The 19,426-nt window shown below is 39.1% G+C and overlaps 1 protein-coding gene across 3 annotated transcripts in view; it reads right to left on the bottom strand.

Annotated features, from left to right (window-relative positions):
- Nucleotides 1-19,426, bottom strand: part of LOC121895445 (putative helicase mov-10-B.1) — a 65,007-nt gene that overhangs the window by 13,208 nt on the left and 32,373 nt on the right. Inside the window, exons 3-4 of one of the 3 annotated variants that reach the window (XM_042408599.1) lie at nt 7,893-8,104; nt 2,503-2,605 (exon numbers count right to left, since the gene is read on the bottom strand). In XM_042408599.1, coding sequence (XP_042264533.1) covers nt 2,503-2,605; nt 7,893-7,964 — 175 coding nt within the window. In that variant the 5' untranslated portion in view covers nt 7,965-8,104. Of the gene's footprint in view, nt 1-280; nt 459-2,502; nt 2,606-2,702; nt 2,940-7,892; nt 8,105-19,426 lie in introns of those variants that run through there. The other 2 variants (XM_042408597.1, XM_042408598.1) reach the window with 2 other exon arrangements.

Raw genomic sequence — 19,426 nt, 5'->3', positions numbered from 1 at the left:
TCCTGTAGACATAATGGTAGCCTCACTTGTTTTTAAAGGTACCTAATCTGCACCCATCTATCTGTCTGATATATGCCTATATGTAAATTTAATAGCTAGGTTTGTCTTAAGACATTAAAAAGGGGGTTTTCTCAGACCCAAGGTTTCGTGTGTGAGAAAGTGAAACCACCCACTCCTTACAAAAACAGTGACTCTGCAAGTCAGTGTTTGAGGGGGGTGAGCGATTTTTCCACAAGAGGAGAATTTGATGACAGGCAATGAAAGAGGCAAAGGAGATTACATTAGTTTGTATAGGAGTCATTCTAACTCCCTCCTCAGGGACAGCGAAGATCTGAGGTGATGGGTCCAGAGTGAGTTCCAATATCTCTGACAGAAGATCAAAGAAAGACCTCCAGTATTCTGCCAAGCTCAGGCATGACCAGAACATATGAGTTAAGTCTGCCGGTGCCTGAGAGCATCTGTCACAAATATCAGAGAGATTTGTGTAAATGATGATTTCCATGATTCTTAATGATTAACTATCCTGTATACTGTCCCTGTGATGATTCACTGTCATGACTATTTACACAAGAAAATTATTCCACACTATCATGTCAGGAATTGTGGTATAATTTTTCAAGACATATGACGTGCTGGAAGAAAGATAAAAATGCAATGCAAATGATTACTGTTACGGTGATAAGCGTTGAGTGGAAATGTGCTGAATTATTATCATATTGTATGTATACCTCACAGAAACTTGTGATTGATGTATAGGCACAAAGTATGTTAAAGATAATCACACTAAGAGCACTGGATGAAATTGTAAGTGTGTTTGTATTAAACCTCAAGAAAGGATCGAGAAATAAGGGTGTAAAGTGGCAAGAATAACTTTTAAAAAATAAAGCCAGAAGAAGAATTGGAAATAATGGTGTAAAATAAACCTGAACAATTATTAAAAAAAAGGACATGACTGGGCAAAAACAGGACATGCCCAGGCATGTCCAGTTCTGCCCAAAACCTATTTTTAGGACTTTGGGTCTGCAACAGGTGATGTAGAGAGATTATAATGGTGTAATTGGTCAAGTATGAAGAAGTTGGACAATAGGTGTGCCCTGTATAAGCCAAATGGTATAAAAGAAGAGGTGCTGATCCCAGCCCCCCAGAGTGAGTTTGGTGAACCTTGTGTACACTGTAACCGCTCTCCTTTTTTGCCGGCATTAAAGTACATTTTGCTGCTCAGAACTCTGACTCCTGATGATTCTTTTTAAGACACCCAAGAGAAGTTTTTTCTTGAGCTAATCTGAAAATTTTTTCAACTGAGATCCAAAGATTTGACTCGATAGAATACCAGACAACTGGATAGACTGGAGACTGGAAGTACTCCAGGAGACCCTCTTGTCGGATGAGGACACTCGTCTGGTTTTATAGGGCGGCTTCAGATCCCTAACCCTAACATCTTATTGAATGCCAATCCAACACATACTGTACATAAATCATTCAGATATGTTTAACCTTAGCTTGTATCCTGATATCATCTGCAACTCCAAGCACAAATACATCAGAAGAACATCAGACAACAGAACTAAACCTGACCAAAATGTCAAATCGAACTAAGCAATGCATTTTTATCCTTAGTAATTATTCATCATTGTTCTTAGAATTCAAGTCAAATTAATTTCTACTGTCAGCCTTTCCCAGCCTTTAAGAGACTAAGCAGACGACCTCAGAGATGAGCAAAACAGGAACTTTGGTCAGAATGTATTATTTAGGCTTTTACAGGCTTATTTAGGCTGGTACAAAAGCTAAATGCAAAGTTACAAAAAGGAAAAAAAACACCCTCTCTAAGGCCAGAACATCAACAAACTATATTTCTTTGTTTGGACCGCACATCATAATTCGTAGAACAATAAGACATATTTTTGTATTTTGATATTTTTATTCTTAACAGTTAAAGGTTAAAGATAGAAAGGTGTCAGTCAGGTGCAGAGACCACAGCTTGCTTTGCAGGCCATAAGCTTCCTGCTGTTCTACCAGCAGTGTTGGGTTGCACAATAGTTCAGCTACAGATCAGCTCTAACTGACAGTGTTTCCATATATTAGTTAATTGTCAGTTTTAATTGAACCATTTCAGAGAATTATTTTAGAGGTAGGTTTGGGTGGGGTGTGTCTCGGGCACATAATAGTTGGACACCTTAACAGTGTCAATTAGGCTAAGGCAAATCGCTTCAAATTCAGACCTGAAAATAACAAAGATGAATTTGTATTTCCACTTAATCAACAGCCATTGCTAGAGAAAAGTGACTTTAAATAAAGTGATAATACTTAAGTTCATCTAATTTAATAATGTTTTTTCATTATCAAGTTGTATTTTTAAATTTCTTGTCTTTAAAAGACAATGATAGCCAAAGATTTACACTAGCTCTGCTTTATCATACTTCAAACACTACAAACTACTGATGAATAAACTTGAACTACTGAAACTGGCTCATGTTGCTAAAATATGATGTAAAGTGCACATACCAGAGAGTTGAAGTGAATAGTGTCTCCTCTTCTTGTTATTTTGTTGGAGACTTTCAAGGCATAAAGGACTGAACAAAAGTTTGGATCTTTGGTTCCCGCATTCCTAAAACACACACAAACACACAAAGAAACATATCATTTTGGACACATTTATAAAACTGTCATACATACAGAGCTACAAAGCTACATGATCAGCTTACCTGGCCCTGAATTCATTGTCGTAAATGTATTTGAGACGTTCTCTGTCAGTGATGGAAGCTCGATCAGTTTCCTTCAAAAACTCAAAAAAGTCGAGTCCAACATGGCAGAGAGAGTACCACGTCTTCTTAACCATGTTTAAAAATCCGTATGTTCAAAGTTATTCACCTGAATATGGATATGTCGCTCATCCAAACACGAAGGTGTGTCCGCGTCTCAGAGAAAAGCCAAGAAACGGCTCGATTTATATTCCTAGACAGTCCAGGTGGGCGGTGTGTCACCGTCTCCGATGATGCACAGAAACTGTCGTGCTGGTTGAGATGAGGATTTCGGGGGGAATTCCATTTACTGTTTTTCTACATATAGTTAGGCAACAAATCGGGGGAATAATTCAATTGGTCACGCGAAATTCTGCCAGGAATAGCACTAAATTTGCATAAGAAAAAACTGTCTTACTTTCTGTACTGTTGTGTGTGTGTGTGTGTGTGTGTGTGTGTGTGTGTGTGTGTGTGTGTGTGTGTGTGTGTGTGTGTGTGTGTGTGTGTGTGTGTGTTGCAGTATGGAGCAGACAGATCAATGGTACATTATTGTGGCATTATCGATAGATAATGTGTCGCAACTTCAATCACAACAAACATAGGAAATTTATCAAAGAATATGAAACTTTTTTTTAGAACTTACACAGTACTTGTAAAACAGTCAATGAATGTGTTAGCTTTTTTATGCAACTCTAGTGTGTATTTATCTTTCTTATGAGTATTGATTATATCTGAGAATAGACAGGCTTTGGTTCCACCTTCTCACAGTGTTGTACGAGCCTTTCATAATTTCCTTTTAATGATCCTTCAAGAACTTCTTACCGTCATGTATCCATACTTAACGTTAAATTTAACTGCTGCTATTGGCCTTTAATTTTTATGAACTGCCGCTTGCTCATTCAACGATGGGCTGACATGGACCCAGGGTCAGCGGTTAACCCCTGAAACCCGTCCCCCGCTGTCCTTAGTGGGGATTACCCCCCAGCTGTCTCCAATGATGCGTAACCTCGGCGTCAAACAAATTTTGACAGAAGAAAGCCATAAAATCATTTAATTTGGATGGTTCAGTCAGTGAACAGGTCAGCAATAATAACTTCATGTTTTCCTTTATGCGACTAGAAAATCAGTTGCCTGTATGATGCATATAATCTGTTAAATTCAAATTCATGTTCTTTCAAATTCAAATTTGTAATTTTATTTTATTTTATTTGTAATTATATATATATATATATATACACACTGTTGTGCAAACAGTATATATAACAGTATATATATATATATATATATATATATATATATATATATATATATATATATATATATATATATATATATATATATATATATATATACATATTGTGTGTACAGTATATCCTGTGTGTGTGTGTGTGTGTGTGTGTCTCAGGTTGTGGCAGGTTGACACATATTGCGCAGCAACATGTGCCCTGTCTCCTTCTCCTAGGAGTATTTTTAATTGAGGGGTCATTAAAGTCATTAAGCAACGTTTTTGTTACTGGTGATAATAATAATAATAATAATAATAATAATATATTAATAATGATGTTTAAATAATGAATGAAAGCTCAAAATGTTTGGACCATAAAGGAAAGTTGTAATTCTTATAAATTAATGGCATTTACTGTTGTCTGTTGACCTGGCTACATTAATATACAACATGTGTGTTTTTTTTTGTTTTTTTTTAACTTTTATTTAATTTCTACTTCAGTATTCCTACATACAGTACAGTTATGATGTGTAGCAAGTGAAAGTTTTTCTCTTGAGAAGCCCTTAAAGATCACTGAAATGAGTCCAAATAGTGTGGTGGAGCCAACCGTGTTACTACTGAACACCTTTTCAAAGAAAATGTTTACTCAACACATGCAAAAATATGAGGTCTAATTTATGTATTCAATATGAATGCATGTCTGTTAAGGGTTTTTGTGTCTGTACATGTATTGGGTGTAGTGGGTAAGATACAGATAGTGAGTGGAAAAATGATCTATAAGCAAATCCACACAGTCGGTATCCTCAATTCTTAAACAGACTAAAACATAATAGATGGAAGAAAAAAAAAAGCTCAGGTGGCTTTAATTTGTACTACAAGTTGTAACATATAGGCTTGTTAAGTGAAGTGTACCACAAAATATTCTTAACCTGTTAGGTTACAACACATTTATACCTTGCAACAACGTACTAAAGCTTTGATTCTCACACACAGACACACGCTCAGTTTACATCTGTGTGTGTGTATTGACCTTTGACTTGTACCACTCGTGTTTAAGGCCTGTGTGTTAATCTGTCCTGTCAGTGTGAGTTAGGGCTCTATCTTTTGAACACTAAAAACCATTAGGTCTATCAGAGGAATACCTCACTAGTGTTGCCCAGTGTGTGTGTGTGTGTGTGTGTGTGTGTGTGTGTGTGTGTTACAGAGAGAGAAACAGACAGAGGAAGTGGGTCGTCTGAGATGCAATCTGTCCTGGTATATGGGGACTATTTGTCCGTTGATGAGGATGAGAAAAGGTAATAAACCTGCAACACTATTGGATAACGAGAACCATGCATGTTTTAGTATCAGGTAAACAGAAGTGAATGTCATGTGTCCAGGAGTTCATGAAAAGGTTCATGAAGCTCCAATTAAAATCAGCAGCACTACACTTTTTGCCATTCAGTGTAACAGAACAGTGTAAGAATAACTGATCATAGCTTTACTTTCCTGACTTACTGTGAACATAAGAAGTCTGGAATAAATCAAAACTTGTAATCATCTCAAACTGGGGTTGATGGAGGAACCGTTTCACAAACAGGTCTTTGAATTTGTTGTGTGTGAGTATACTGATACTGAAACTCTCTTAAATAACGACTTATGTTGAGTCATCCTTAATCATTCCTTGATTAGAGTCCCCATGCATCACATTGTGAAACATAACTATTCTCTTTTATACTTATTATGAAAACTACCATGAAAACCTCATCAGGAAAAAATGAACATATATATGCCTGTAAAATGATAAACAAAGAGTTACTGGTTTTGCACAACAGTTGGGTTTTTGTCCAGAGGGGGTAGAGCATGTTGCGATAATGAAACAAAACAAAAGTGCAACTGCATCGAAACATCTGGATCTGGTTTGGGAGCATCAAGGGCTACTCAGTTAGTTGTCATCACCATTATTGTCATTGAGGTCATCTTACAGTAAAGGGCGTCTCTTTAAAGAGAAATCACCAAGAACAAGTACTGAAGAAACCTGCAGCTACCCAGCAATCTTAAATATGAGGAGATATGCGGCTCCCTCATATTTTCATGGGAAAGACTGTGAACTAGTGGTTAATCTAACCCAACCTTACCCAATGAGGAGACAGTCAGTAATTGTGTGATGGAAAGTTTGACTAAATAAAAGGGAAATTGTGAAATTGAAAGCCTGCATTTAAACATAAGTCTATTTGTTGTGGATTACACTGTCACTACCATAAACTCTATATACAGTGAAACAATTATTCACTTCTTTTCATGTAGTCAGCATTTGGGAATAACGAATATTGTGCCATTCGTAACCTACATATCTCTCCACTAGGGGTCTCTCACTCCCCAGTAATATGACAGAACTGACAGGTACATACTGCAGCTTGTGTAATGTAGTCAGTATCTCTGGCTGGGTGATGAAACCCAATATCAGTTGTTTTTCAAAATGAAGTTTCTGAAATCTACATAAAGTTTAGCATCTTTGCAACATGTGTATCATAATGTTTCTAGCAAACAGTTAATCCCAAAGGTACAGCGAACACGTACAGTAGACTCAAGCCTTTTATTAATTAAAGCAAAGTATGTTTTGTCTGGAGTTAATAAGTGAGAGTTCAAGGTTAGTCCTTAACTGTTAATTTAATCATTTCAAGTAAATCAGTTTATAATTAATTCAGTAACGCTGGTGATGGTACAGTTTTTGAAAACCTGATATTTTACTGGAACATTTTAAGTGTATATATATAATATACAAGAGTTTGGAAATAAATTAACTGAAAAATATAACTTTTGACGTTGTGGATGAAATGAATCTTACAATGTAATACAAAGTAATAAATAATACTTGTAGCAAATATGACTTTTGTTTAACTTTTATTATTCAAATCTTTGTTCATATTATGGTTCCTTATTTATGTTAAAAAAAAAACAAAAAAAACAAAAAAACTTGAGTAACGCGGTCGAGTCTAACAACACCAAAAACTATGGCCACTAAAATTAGAATTAAAAGTCAAAACCTTTCTGTCACTCTGGTTTGTTTTTTTTGTTGGTTTTTTTAAATTTTACATTCGACAAAGGTTGTATTTATTTCAGATCTGTTGTATTTAATTGCATTATTGAGATTCGTATTTTCCTGGTCACTGAGTTTTTCTCTTGAACTGACTAAAGCAATTTGTTAAATAATGTTTTCATCATACAGTTCAGCCAAACTTTACTGTTTTCAAGATGCCTTTTGATAACATCAGCCAGTGATTTTTATTATTTTTTATTTTTGTATTTTCTCTGTGAGAAATGTTTTATTCTCTCAAGAAAAAACACACGCATTTCCCTTTTTCAGTCATAAACCGACATTTCCATCCAATGATGTTGGATGTTTGCTTTATTAAATACAGGTGCGATGGAAAAGTCAGCCAATTAATTAAGACACAGAACACGCATCAATTGCATTATCATTGTATATAGAGTATGTTGTTGTCACGTGCTTGAAGTCATCAAAATGTAATTAATTTAGTTACTTTCCTGTAATTATCAGTTTAATTAATTTCAATTTAATTTAATTCAGTTTAACAGTTATGTCTGCAATTGGCTTTTACCAGTTATTTATATTTTCTAATTGTAGTGAATTTAGGAAACAAAAGATACTCAAATTTAGGGCTTTTAAACACATTTGACTAAAAGTACAGAAGTATGAGAATAAGGGGAAGGAAAGAGTGTGTCTCTATCCATCTCACAAGCAACATCCTTCTGCTTAGACTGTATCCATGATTCCACCCGCACTGACCCACCATCTCTTCCTATAGCTCTCTGTCTTCCCCTCTTTCTCACACACAGACCCGAACCTCCACTTCTTTAATCTTTCTCCATGTGTTACCCATATCATCTCTTCTCATCCCTTCTACCCTCTCTTTCAACCCCCTCACCTTCCTCTTGGCTCCCGACAACTTCCCAGCTGGCCACTTGTGAAACATCCCAGTGGGTAAGTTCAGAAGCATGTATCCCAGGGCTTGTGGACTGCTCTGTTTGCCAGAAGGTCGTTGCAACCTGCCAGTAGTTGGGTCCAGGGAACAGCTGCATCTCCAGTGGCCAGGGCTTTGCACTACTTGGAGGGTTGGTACGACCTCTGCTACCCTCTCTGAGGGGTTCAACATGCGTCATTCAGGGAAAAGGTGGAGTATGACAGGTGAACAAAAAGGAGAAATATGCCAGATAGAATAAAAGGAGATAAGAGGGAAAATCAGAACAAAGGAAACAGTGTTTTCTAGATAGACGGGGTTAAAGATGGACCGACTACAAGCAGGATCACACAGTGGAACAAAGCAAGAATGTCAATCTAACCACAAAGACTATCAACACAATTTACTGGCTGAGAGACTGACAGCATTAGCTTTTAATCTTTAATATGGAAACAATCATCTTAATAGGAATAGACAGCGAGATACTTTCAAGAAAACATATTCCCCCCACCAAAACCCTAAACACTGAGCCTGTCTAACATTCGGCCTGTGTTTGTGTTTGTTTTTTCCTTGTGAAAGGGGCCGTCAGTTCGCCTGTAATCCCTCTATCACACATTCCCTAACACTCTCAGACACTAACACACACACATACACATACACACACACACACACACAACCTCCACGACCCTGGCCGGCCAGAGGCTAACTGGTAAACAGATCGGGCCAGACTACATGGTGTTTATCCCTCACAGTGAGAGGGACCGTCGCTCATAACGTGGTCTGTGTCTGCATGTGTGAGTGTGTTGAGCACTTAAACTGTTTCTAGTTTTACTCCCTCGAGGCTGTTTGTTGTTTATACTGAGAGACACTGACAACAGGCTCAGACTTCACTATGTAAACTTAGTGTGAAGGCAGAAGCTTAATCCTAAGTGGTTCCCACATTCAGCATTAGTAGATGAGATAAACTAGATAAACTAGAGGACCATAAAACGTCTCCACCTCAGTGTGTTCTTGTTCAAAAATGAAATGTCAGATTTGAGCCAAAGCAGCTCAAACCAAACAACAGCTTTACAGTTTAAAACTGCGGTTATCATCTGCGGTTATCTGAATTCATCTGAGGGAAATACTGTGTTGTGAGGTGTTTGGGGCAAATGTTGTACTGTACAAATGAGCTGCCAGTCCAGAGGTGTTTGATTTATTGAGGTTTCCAGGTCAAGTGGGGATCAAGGCTGATCCTGAGGCTGATTAGAGCCACTGAAACGATAGGGTCAAGAGAGACCGATATAAGGAGGGCGGAAAGGTATCACTCTACCGCTTGTGGCGCCGACATATATGGCACATTGTGTCCATTATCCACCAGTCTATCACTGTCATATGAGTATTGCGTTTAGACCGATCAATAAAAAAAACACACAGCCCTGTAATTCAGACTGATTGCCAGCAGAGTTGCACAAGCAGTGAAATATGTCTTTTCTCTTCCATTAGCAGTGATGGAACAGAGTCTGCCAGGTGAGGGCCATTCATCTACATTATAATGTCATGATGAGATTGCCTCAACTGCAAGGGAAAGAACAGGCTCCCAGTTGAACTCCCAGGGTAACAAGACATCATAGTATTGCATCCTTATGTGTTAGATGCAGTGTTGCATGCATAAAGGCTGACACGTTACAGTCTGAGAATGTTAAGTGATTGTTGCCTATTTTCTAGGACAGAGAGGGAACCTAAATGATGTTTCAGCACTTCTCATTGCTCAGACTATGGAGCATTATGTACCACATATGATTCACCTCCTTTACGGCTTTTTTGTGTCTTTATTTTGTAATTTTTCTTCATGTCAGACAGTGACAGCCTGTCTCCATCTTGTTAAATGGTTGATGGACTGTGAAAGGGACAATGATGGAAAAAAGTCAAAGATTTTATTGTTCTATCCCCGATAAAATCTGATATGTTGTATTTTATATTATATTAGAGTGTTGTCAATAAACGTAAAATCACCAAAGTGCACCACTTTTGTTAACTGCTGTTTTTTTTAATCACATCTGCTACTTGCAGAGTGATGCACCTCGTAATTTAGTTCATACTGTTTGTCATGTTTCTTTTCCATTCACACTTTATATATACATTATATTTTTTATAGTAAAATAGTAATAATGTAACACAGATGAACCTTTCTGTACAGTTTTTAAATTCCTTTTAATATGATTTTATCCAAATTTTATTTATTCTATTCTACATTTGTATTCATTGTCTTTTGATCCTCATAATTACGTCTGTATTTTAATTTGATTGTAATCTTAATCTTTCATCTAAAAGCACTTTGTTGTTTTTAAATGTACTGTATAAATAAATTGACTTGACATTTTCATTCATGCATTTTCATGTGTACTTTGCACCTCCCTGTATTCTGTATGTGTTTCTTTGTATGTACTGTATATGTAGTATATCTATACAATGTTCTATATATATTTGTATATTTGAGATACATGAAGTTTTATCTTATATCTTAGCTGCTTTTTTAATATGGTCATAAGAAAAAAAAAGTCAAGCCTTATTCATCGTTATTGATAGTAGTCCTACGTACATTTTGTTTTATATGTGCTCTAAATCTGCAATACATGAGCAGAATATTCACAAAACACTGTGGTGTGTGCTTGTGCCTGTGTTAAATCAAGTCAGTATCAAATTCATATCACGGTGTCTCACCTTACATTAAAAGAGAAAAGTTTAACATCTGATGCTGTGTTTGAGGCAAACAAAACAGACTCTCTCGCCTGTTGTTCTTTAGTGTGACCACATGAATTTATTAAATCTGCTCCCTCCCACAGACACATGAGCACAAAATGTGCCACTATTCTGCCATTACTGAACACATTTAAAACAAAGTATGCTAATATATCTGTGCCCACCAGCAATATGGGGGATCTGGCATTAAGTAACGGTAAATTTGTTTTATCTGGAGCATAAGCATGGTCCTCAACTCCATTATGTTGTTTCTCTGGGGGCCAGTTATGCAGTCAGACCTGCACAGCCTGAGTAGGCACCCACTGAGGGGAGGAGATGGCTATCGGGAGCCACAGGGCAGATGGGGGGACCATTTTTATCGATGCACACGCTGTAATGGGGTCTTCCTGTGAGGGGGCCTCAGGAGTTTCTTTTGACAGAGCTTTTATGTGTTCTTTTCTTGTGCTGTGTGTGTGTGTTGTGTGTATGTTTTGTGATCAGACAAAGTCACTGTGGGCCATTAGGCCTCCGCACGCATGCATACTAACACACATCTGGATATGCTTCTCCTTAACAGTCATACCTACATACAGTCTGGCGGTCCATGTGACCTTTTAATATCAACTAAGCACTTTTAGATAAAGCCAGTCAGACCTTTCATCTGGTATATATCACTAAGAGTGAGTGATATCTGCACACACTCACACACTTGCCACCTGCTGACGTCATGTCACCCTGCTTGCACGCTTGACGTCCACAATTTCCTATACATGACAAATTTATGTGCTCAGTATTTGCAGACGATTCACTGAGAATATTTAGATAGTCATCTGTTTATAGCCGATATACCGTCGGCTGTTTAACAGAGTAATCAGTAGAAACTGTATCCATCTCTGATGATGCGGCCTAGGAGTGGGCTTGATGTTAAAGTTTGGTTGACATATCCATAAAGATTTTACAGCTGTGTTTAGGAGAGACCTTGTCTGTGAGGGCTGAAGGCTTAACGTAGCCATGTATCAGCTGCTCAGAGTTAACACTGCACAGGTGGGGCACGCCCACTCGCACCTCTTCTTAAAAAGCGAGTTAACTCGTCGTGGGTTGAGACGAGAGAGTGGAAGAGGCGGCGGCGGCGATAGGGAGAAAAGAGTGAGAGATAGGCTAAGGTGGCCAGTGAAAGGAAACAAATGTCAGGATTCAAAAATCACCTGGCCTGCTGTGATTTATACAGAAGCTAGGTTTAGGATTGGGGTCTAAGGTCTGAGGAGGGGCTCTAATTCTCTTGCTCTAATTCAGACCAGCCTCCAGTCAAAGTAACAGTTAGCAGCTTTGCGGCCTGTTAGCTGGCATGTCATGTCATGTGTGCCTGTCAGTTACACTTGGTGGTTTCATGCAGTGTTCTCAACAAGCTGTCTGTGGTGGGACAAACCGCGTCAATCAGACCATGGCCTGTTTTTGTCTTCTACCTGGAGGGTGGCGGTAAGTTGCCCACTGGACGACAGCTTAAAAAGACTGCATACCAGCACTGGAATGATTTGAATATAGTCAGTACAGCCAGACCAATATACAGTATCGATAGGGAGGATACTGGCTTTTATTATATAATAGATTTTGGTTAGTCACGTTGTCCACCACAGTAGTAGTGGAGGAGCTGTTGAACAAAGAGAAAATTGAGTTTTTATGTGCACATTTTATTCATTTACACTGATTTTTTGTGAAATCCAATGCATGTATCCCAGAGCTACCCTCTTGTTTCAGAACATAATTCTGAAGGAAATCATAATTTAATCCTTCTGGAATAATCAGAATGAATATACCATTTCAGTTTCAATATATACAGAGTTGTCTGATCAGTCCTGTACCCTCGAGAGAGAGAGAGAGAGAGAGAGAGAGAGAGAGAGAGAGAGAGAGAGAGAGAGAGAGAGAGAGAGAGAGAGAGAGAGAGAGAGCACTATAGGGCAGTGTGAGGAGAGGGCGAAAGCAGAAAAGGGCAGCCCACCCATCAGAGTCCAACATGCGGAGGGCAGATGTACAGGCGGCCGTACAGGGCTCCTTTCAGAGTACAAAAGGTTGGTCTAAATAAGACCCAGCTGATGTTGCTGTTTTCTCCTCAGACCCAACCCTCTTCTCTCTCTGGTCCTCCGTCTCTCACTCATCTTTGTAGGCCTCTTTTACTAAATTCTCTCGCACCGTTTGACCTTTGACTCTGTGCCCATACTTTTTCACATCTCTCCCTCCTCTTTTGTTCTGCTCTGAGTGGGTGTATGTGTGGCAGATCTCAGGGGAGCAGGTAAAGTATAAATCTATAGCAGTTCTGACATCTCACAGTCTCTGGTTCCCATTTGGTCTGATGCCCTGCAATCAGTCACTCCTCGGCTCTCCTCCTTCCTTTTCTTTCCTGTTTCATTGTTCTCGTTCTGGAGACGTTTACAGTACCTTGTGAAGTTCTTTGTGTTGAAAATGGAATTAATATCACATGCTTCAAAAACTCCCGCATGCAAATCAATGATATCTACTGTAATCATCTTTCCCTTGTATTTCTTTCTGCCTTGTATGCAGCAGTGTTAAACTGACATAAAGTCTTAATGATAACATGAGCAGACTCAGTGAGTATTGTTGCTGACACAGCTCGCAGCAGCAGCAGCACCGGGGCCGCTCTGTTCTCTCATCTCCAGTCATATCAGCATGATCAGTGAAAACGTGTGTTTCCCCCTGCTAACAGTCGGCTACACATAAGCACACGTACACGCTGAGCGCGTAAGAGAGCGTCTGTTTCAAATCCCACAGAGAGCAGGCTGATAAGGCATTCTGGGATTTACGAGACCTTTCATTTGTCGCTCATGATGTAAATTCTGTCACTGTCATCTTGGTTCTCTCGTGCTGCTCGACCTAACCAGATGAAGACGGAATAACTTAAAAAGGCCTGGTAACTTCATAAGTTATGCTTTGAAAATTACTTATATTTTGTATGATTAACATCAAAATCAAGCACTCAAACTTTAATTCCTGTGCAGTGCACAGTGCAATATATGATAAATATATGATGAGCAGGAATTAAAGGAATTCAAATTTTAAATTTCTTGCTGAGAGTTTGATGAAAAGCCAGGAGACAGTTATCTTAGCATAAATACTTGAAGTAGCCTGGCACTGTCCATTGGTATATAAATAATCTGCCTACCAGCATCTCTAAAAAGCATTTTCAGACCTGTACTGTTTCGTCCGGCTGAATCTGGTTCGTCTTCTACATTGGTACGATTTGTTTGGGCAGGTCTGAGCAGAGCAATTGTACAAAACAACCCTACTGAGTCCCTTTGAGGATGTGGTCTCGGTCCGGTCCCAAATGAACACTGGAGCAGTTTGTTTGCAGCAGGAATGTGATCCGACCCATCTACAAGTTTGAGCTAAATGGATCAGATGTGCTTTGCATACTGCATAATGCAGATGAGCAAAATTAACAGTTGCTAGCAGCTAGCCAGAGAGTGAATTGACCTGGACTAGTGCAACAAAGAATGTTGCATTTTTTATTTTTGGCAGATAGGATTGTTTTCCTGTGTTTATGTTCTTGCTCCTGTACCACACATATCTGACTAATGAGTGGAGTGACCGTTCTCTTTTTTTATTTTTCTCTGTGTGAGAAGAAACCGAACTAAGGGCAAAACCAACTCGTCCACTGATTTGGAACAGAGCAAACAAACTATAGGTTTGAAAAAGCCCTAAAGTTCACTTTTTAAGACATTATATCTCCTTTGTTTAATTTGTATAAAAAACAGAATGTAAAGATGATGCCAAAATAGTAAATATATGCATCCTGCATAAAACTGCAACTTGTCATTTTTACACTTTGGTTTTTGTAAACAAATGAGATACAATGTGTTCATTATTAATGTAGCGGACTGCCTTTGCAAAATCTGCTTTTTCATTTGCGGCCATCAAACATTGGAATATGCTTCCAGCTGAGTTTAGAGGTGCCACTTGCCAGAGGTGCTGGCAAGTGGATTCTTTTACTGTTTCACTTTACACTTTATGCTAAGCTAAGCTAACTGTCTCCTGATTTCAGCTTCATATTCAACGTACTGATATGAGAGAGGTGTCAATCTTTTCATCCAACTCTGGAAAAGAAAGCGAATAAGAGCATTTCCCAAAATGTCAAACTTTAAACAACTACAATTCCTACACTCATTGCCGTTTTTCCAATGATTTCAATAAACATGTTTTTAGAATGAATATTAGACTAAATTCAGAATTGATATATTTTGCAGTATAACATACAGAGCATAATCACAAGGATCATACATTTCTGTAGCTGTGGTAAATGTGGGTGAAGTGTGTTGGAGAAATTTATGAATTTGTGTCAGGTGCAATAAGGGTTATGGGGCAAAGCTGGGAGGTTTGGGAAGATGGTGGGGTTATGAGAGGAGGGGGCAGGATGCTAAAGGAGTCTCAGTGAGTAAGAGTGTTCAGGGTAGGAGAATGGAGAGACAGAGGACCACCAAAGAGGACGTTGGAGTTCGATTAGAAGCACATGGCGAGACGTCCAGGCATTGAAACATTTTTTGTGTGAGGATCAGAGTTGGTTGGAGCAGTCGGACATGCATTAGGAGACTCTCAGGGGAGGGTGGGCTTCAACATCAACAAATACCCCTCGAACCGACAGTCAGGGGTGGAAAGTAACTAAGTTCAACTACTGTACTTAAGCACAACTTTGAGATACTTGTACTTTATTTGAACATTTCCATTTCATTCTACTTTATATGTAAACTCCTCAAAATTAACTCTCTAATAATGTTTACATATCAGTCACAGAGGCCATTTTTTATGGAGACTGAGTATTTGTGCTTTTGATACTTTAAATACATTTAACTAATAATGTTTGTACTTTTACTCAAGTAGGAGATTAAATGCAGGTCTTTCACACGTTATGAAGTATTTTTAGATGGTTTTATTTACTTACGTGAAGGAGCTGAGTACTTATTCCCCAACTGCCTACAGTACATTACAACAAGGCGAAAGAACCAGTCCTCAAGCTCTGATCCTCAACTGAAACCTGGCAGCGACAACCCAGGAGAGGCATCCAGGCTCTTAAAACAGTCCAGAGGCTGATCTAAGCCTCTGTGTATCTCGCTGTGTGTTAGATCTCCAGGAACCACGAGAGGGCCCGTCCATCAAAGTCAGAGATAGCAGAGTTTACTGAGACCTGACACAAGGGCAACATTTCACTCTGACAGTCCAGGACAAGTGCCAGCTTGCTGCCAAGGATATGCCAGCTTTTACTGGGCTGCTACAGCCAGCTACAACACAACTATTGTTAAAAGATGGCGTGAAGTCGGCTGTTCTTCACCAAGAAAATGTTTTCATTTTGATTCTGACAGTCTCTTACTGTTTTTTGACATCAGACTGGCAGACATAAAGGCTTATATATAGAGCTGGTAAACCTGTGTCACTATTTCACGCTGGGTAGAGTTTTAGATAGTGCCAAACACTCAAGAAAAAAAGCACATACACTATCCTGCCTGTGATGTGTACATTTCTGAGCGAGTTTTTAATCAAAGCTTTCAGCTTTTGGTGATATTACACCAACATTACATGCTAATATCAGTAATACAAAGGTTATTGAAGTCCTGTCCATCCCACCCAAGCTGAAATCAAGACAGCTGCTTTGTCCAGGATTGAACATGGCAGGAAATTGAAGGCCAGAGACAGATTCACAGGGCTTCAGAGTCTTTCAGACATGCCTGCTGGGCTCAGAGGAACACACAGGATGAGCTGGCTTTGACCTCAGTGACTGAAACTATGCGATAGCCTTTATCATGAATTCGCTTCTCCATTCGCTTGCCTGCGTGTTGCTTCTGAGCCTGAGTTCTAAGATGATAAACAGTTTTTCCTAATGATGTTGTTATACTCGACACACATTAATTATACGCTGATTAAACACTGAGAGCACATGCTTCAAGTGTGTGTCAGCGATTTCACTATCACCAGCAACAACGATGATGACGATGACGACCCGATTAATGACTCACGATTTCAGCATAACACTGCACCGCCATGTGTAACAGAGTGTGCGGAGATTTGTTTGGACGTCTGGATGTAGAGGTAGTCTGGTCCTTTGCTTGTCCATGAGTGTCTGTTTACGCCACATAAACTATCTCTTACATCCTGTTGATGAACTCATCTCAGTATCCTCAATTTGTACAGTAGCATATTTTCACATTTCATTTTGTGTCACGGACTTGTGGCTTAACAGTTAAATTTGAATTGAAATATAAAAATTCTAACCACTAAATTCACACTGTATAGGTCCCCAAAATAGATTTAAAAATTGTGGTTGTTTAATAATTACAAAAATAATTATTCTTCCTAGCATTTCGTCCAGACAGAGCTATGAGTTAAACGTTTAGTTTTTTTTACTCTTATTATTATTGACACCCCCCACTCTCACTTAGACATATTAACAGATGCCCGGCAGACAGTTATCCACAGGGTTTTAAGTTTTAATATTTTGTATAGAGGCTGTATATGAGTTGTTGTTACTGTTTGTGCCAGGTATACTAGTCCCTGTCTGAGCCCCTTGATGTCTGCTGAGTTCACTAGGGTTGGTACTAGAGAGACTGGGACTGGTGGGGGTGACCACCATGCTGGAGTCCTACCTCCCAGTGTGTGTGTGTGTATGTGTGTGTGCCTGTGAATGCCTGCGACTAAACCGCATTTGATTTTTATACGCTTGTGGCTAACAGGAGCCAGATGTAGCTGCCTCCAGGGAGCTTACCATCGAAACAGCCATTTATTTCTCTTTTTCGCTCTCTTTAATGAGATGTGTGCATGCGTGCTTACGTACGTACTTCTCTGTGTGTGTATATACATTTGAGTAAAAACAGCCAATAAGCCACAACAGAATTTGCATTATTTATCTAGAACTGGTATGAGTTTGCTTGCTTGTTTAGCTGTGCCAAAGACAGGATGTGTCCTGTTCAGATGACTGAGCGTGAGAGTGAGGAGATCCATGATTTCATCACATAAAGATAAATGAGAAACAATAGATCAGGGTGTCAGAGCTCTGAGGACTCGCAGTTCTCTGGACGCTCAACCTGGCCCTGAGACAAAAAGATTCATGAAACCGAAGTGAGAGGTGAAGTAAGAGCTGAAAACACACACACACACAAAGATGAATAACATGCACTTATATGGTCCAAATCCCTCTGAAAAATAACCCTGGCATCACGATTGCAGTGCATTCATAAGTCATTCACTAGTAATTACAAACATGATATTGAAATTACAGCACCACAGTTTTCAAGTTTCTCTTCTAACACATATACATACTGTAGATGAGAACTGTAAAAGAGAGCAGGGATGATAAAAAGCAAAAGAGCAGCGATCGAGAGTGTTAATTGAAAGCGAATGTGTCTGTGCTGGCTGCTGGTCAGAGATGGGCCGTGGTCCCAGTTGGCTTCCACTTCAAAGGCCCTACCCGCCTGTCTCGAGCACACCTGCAGCCGGTTAAACCCTGCTCTCATCACTCAGGGCGTGGAGGGACCTCTCCTACAACTTGAAGCCCACACCACACAGCCTTTTGCCAAAGGGCCGTAATGGCCCGCGCTCAAGAATTCAACCTAAAACACCAGGTAGCCCATACAGCTTTCACGACAGAGTTGAACGTCAATCATACAGTGTGAGTGCTCACAGAACATCCACAGCAGGGCTCCTGCTGCTTCAACCACAAGGTCTGTGCCACCTCCATCACAGGTCACACAGGGCTCATATAACCTCCGCCATACGGTCTAGACTGAGGGTTTCATGGACCTCCAAATATATACAAATTAGTCACACAGAGAGCTATTAAAGAAGTGCTTTTGTTTTGTTCTTGTGTTCTGTTTAATTTCTAATTTGTAGAACTAAAAAGAGAAATTTCAGTCATTTTTTCTATCCAGAAATATCCAAATGTCTTAAATTGATTCAATTTTCACCTGGAAAATAAATTCAATAAATGCAATGACCAATATCAAGGGTTTTACTTCCCTCTCAATATGCAAATACATGTATTCTCACTTTCATAGTATTTTCATTTTGGCCAACTCAAAAAATAAATTGCAGGTCATTCACCATAGTTTGCATCTGACAAGCTTGTTTACTCAAGATGATAGATAGCCTAATACTTTAAACGTGCTGCAGCACAGTGCTTCTCATTGAAAACAGTTCAGTGTGGCTCACAAGGATGAGAAATGTGGTCCAATGTTGTTAAAAATATACAACATATTCATTCACACTACACTAAGAGTGTGGTCAAAGTGTTCCTGACCATATCTGAGAGTGATGTGGGTGATTAGATTCGCACTGGATGCATTTACATTTGCAATCTGTCCTGTTCTGATAACATTACCTTAGATGAATTTTAATATCACATCTGTCAAGTTTTTATTTTTCTCAGGATCGGATGGAACTTTTTTCAAGGACTCAGCCTGCCTTAATGCACCATAAAAGGAGAGAAATGTGAAAGGACGGAAAGGTTTACGAGTCTAAATAAACACGAAAGAGGTTTCGAAATTAATCTGGACCACAGTTTCTTCTATGGGCTATACAGTAATCAAAGCACAAACATGCACATGCAGACAAAACCAATATCAGCTCTCAGTTACTGTGCCTGAAGCCCTCTTTGATGCTGTAGCCAACATAGCTCTTTCCCAGGATGCCTTTGTCTTTGACCCTCTGGACACAAGTCAAACAGTTTTCTCTCTGATGTGTTTGATGTACTGTTTTTTTTACAATTTGAGTGCAACAAAACAAGC

Source organism: Thunnus maccoyii, chromosome 4 (genome assembly GCF_910596095.1).
Source record: "Thunnus maccoyii chromosome 4, fThuMac1.1, whole genome shotgun sequence".
Classification (NCBI taxonomy): domain Eukaryota; kingdom Metazoa; phylum Chordata; class Actinopteri; order Scombriformes; family Scombridae; genus Thunnus; species Thunnus maccoyii.
Note: the sequence above shows the minus strand (reverse complement) of the source record. Positions and strands in the feature narration are given on the sequence as shown.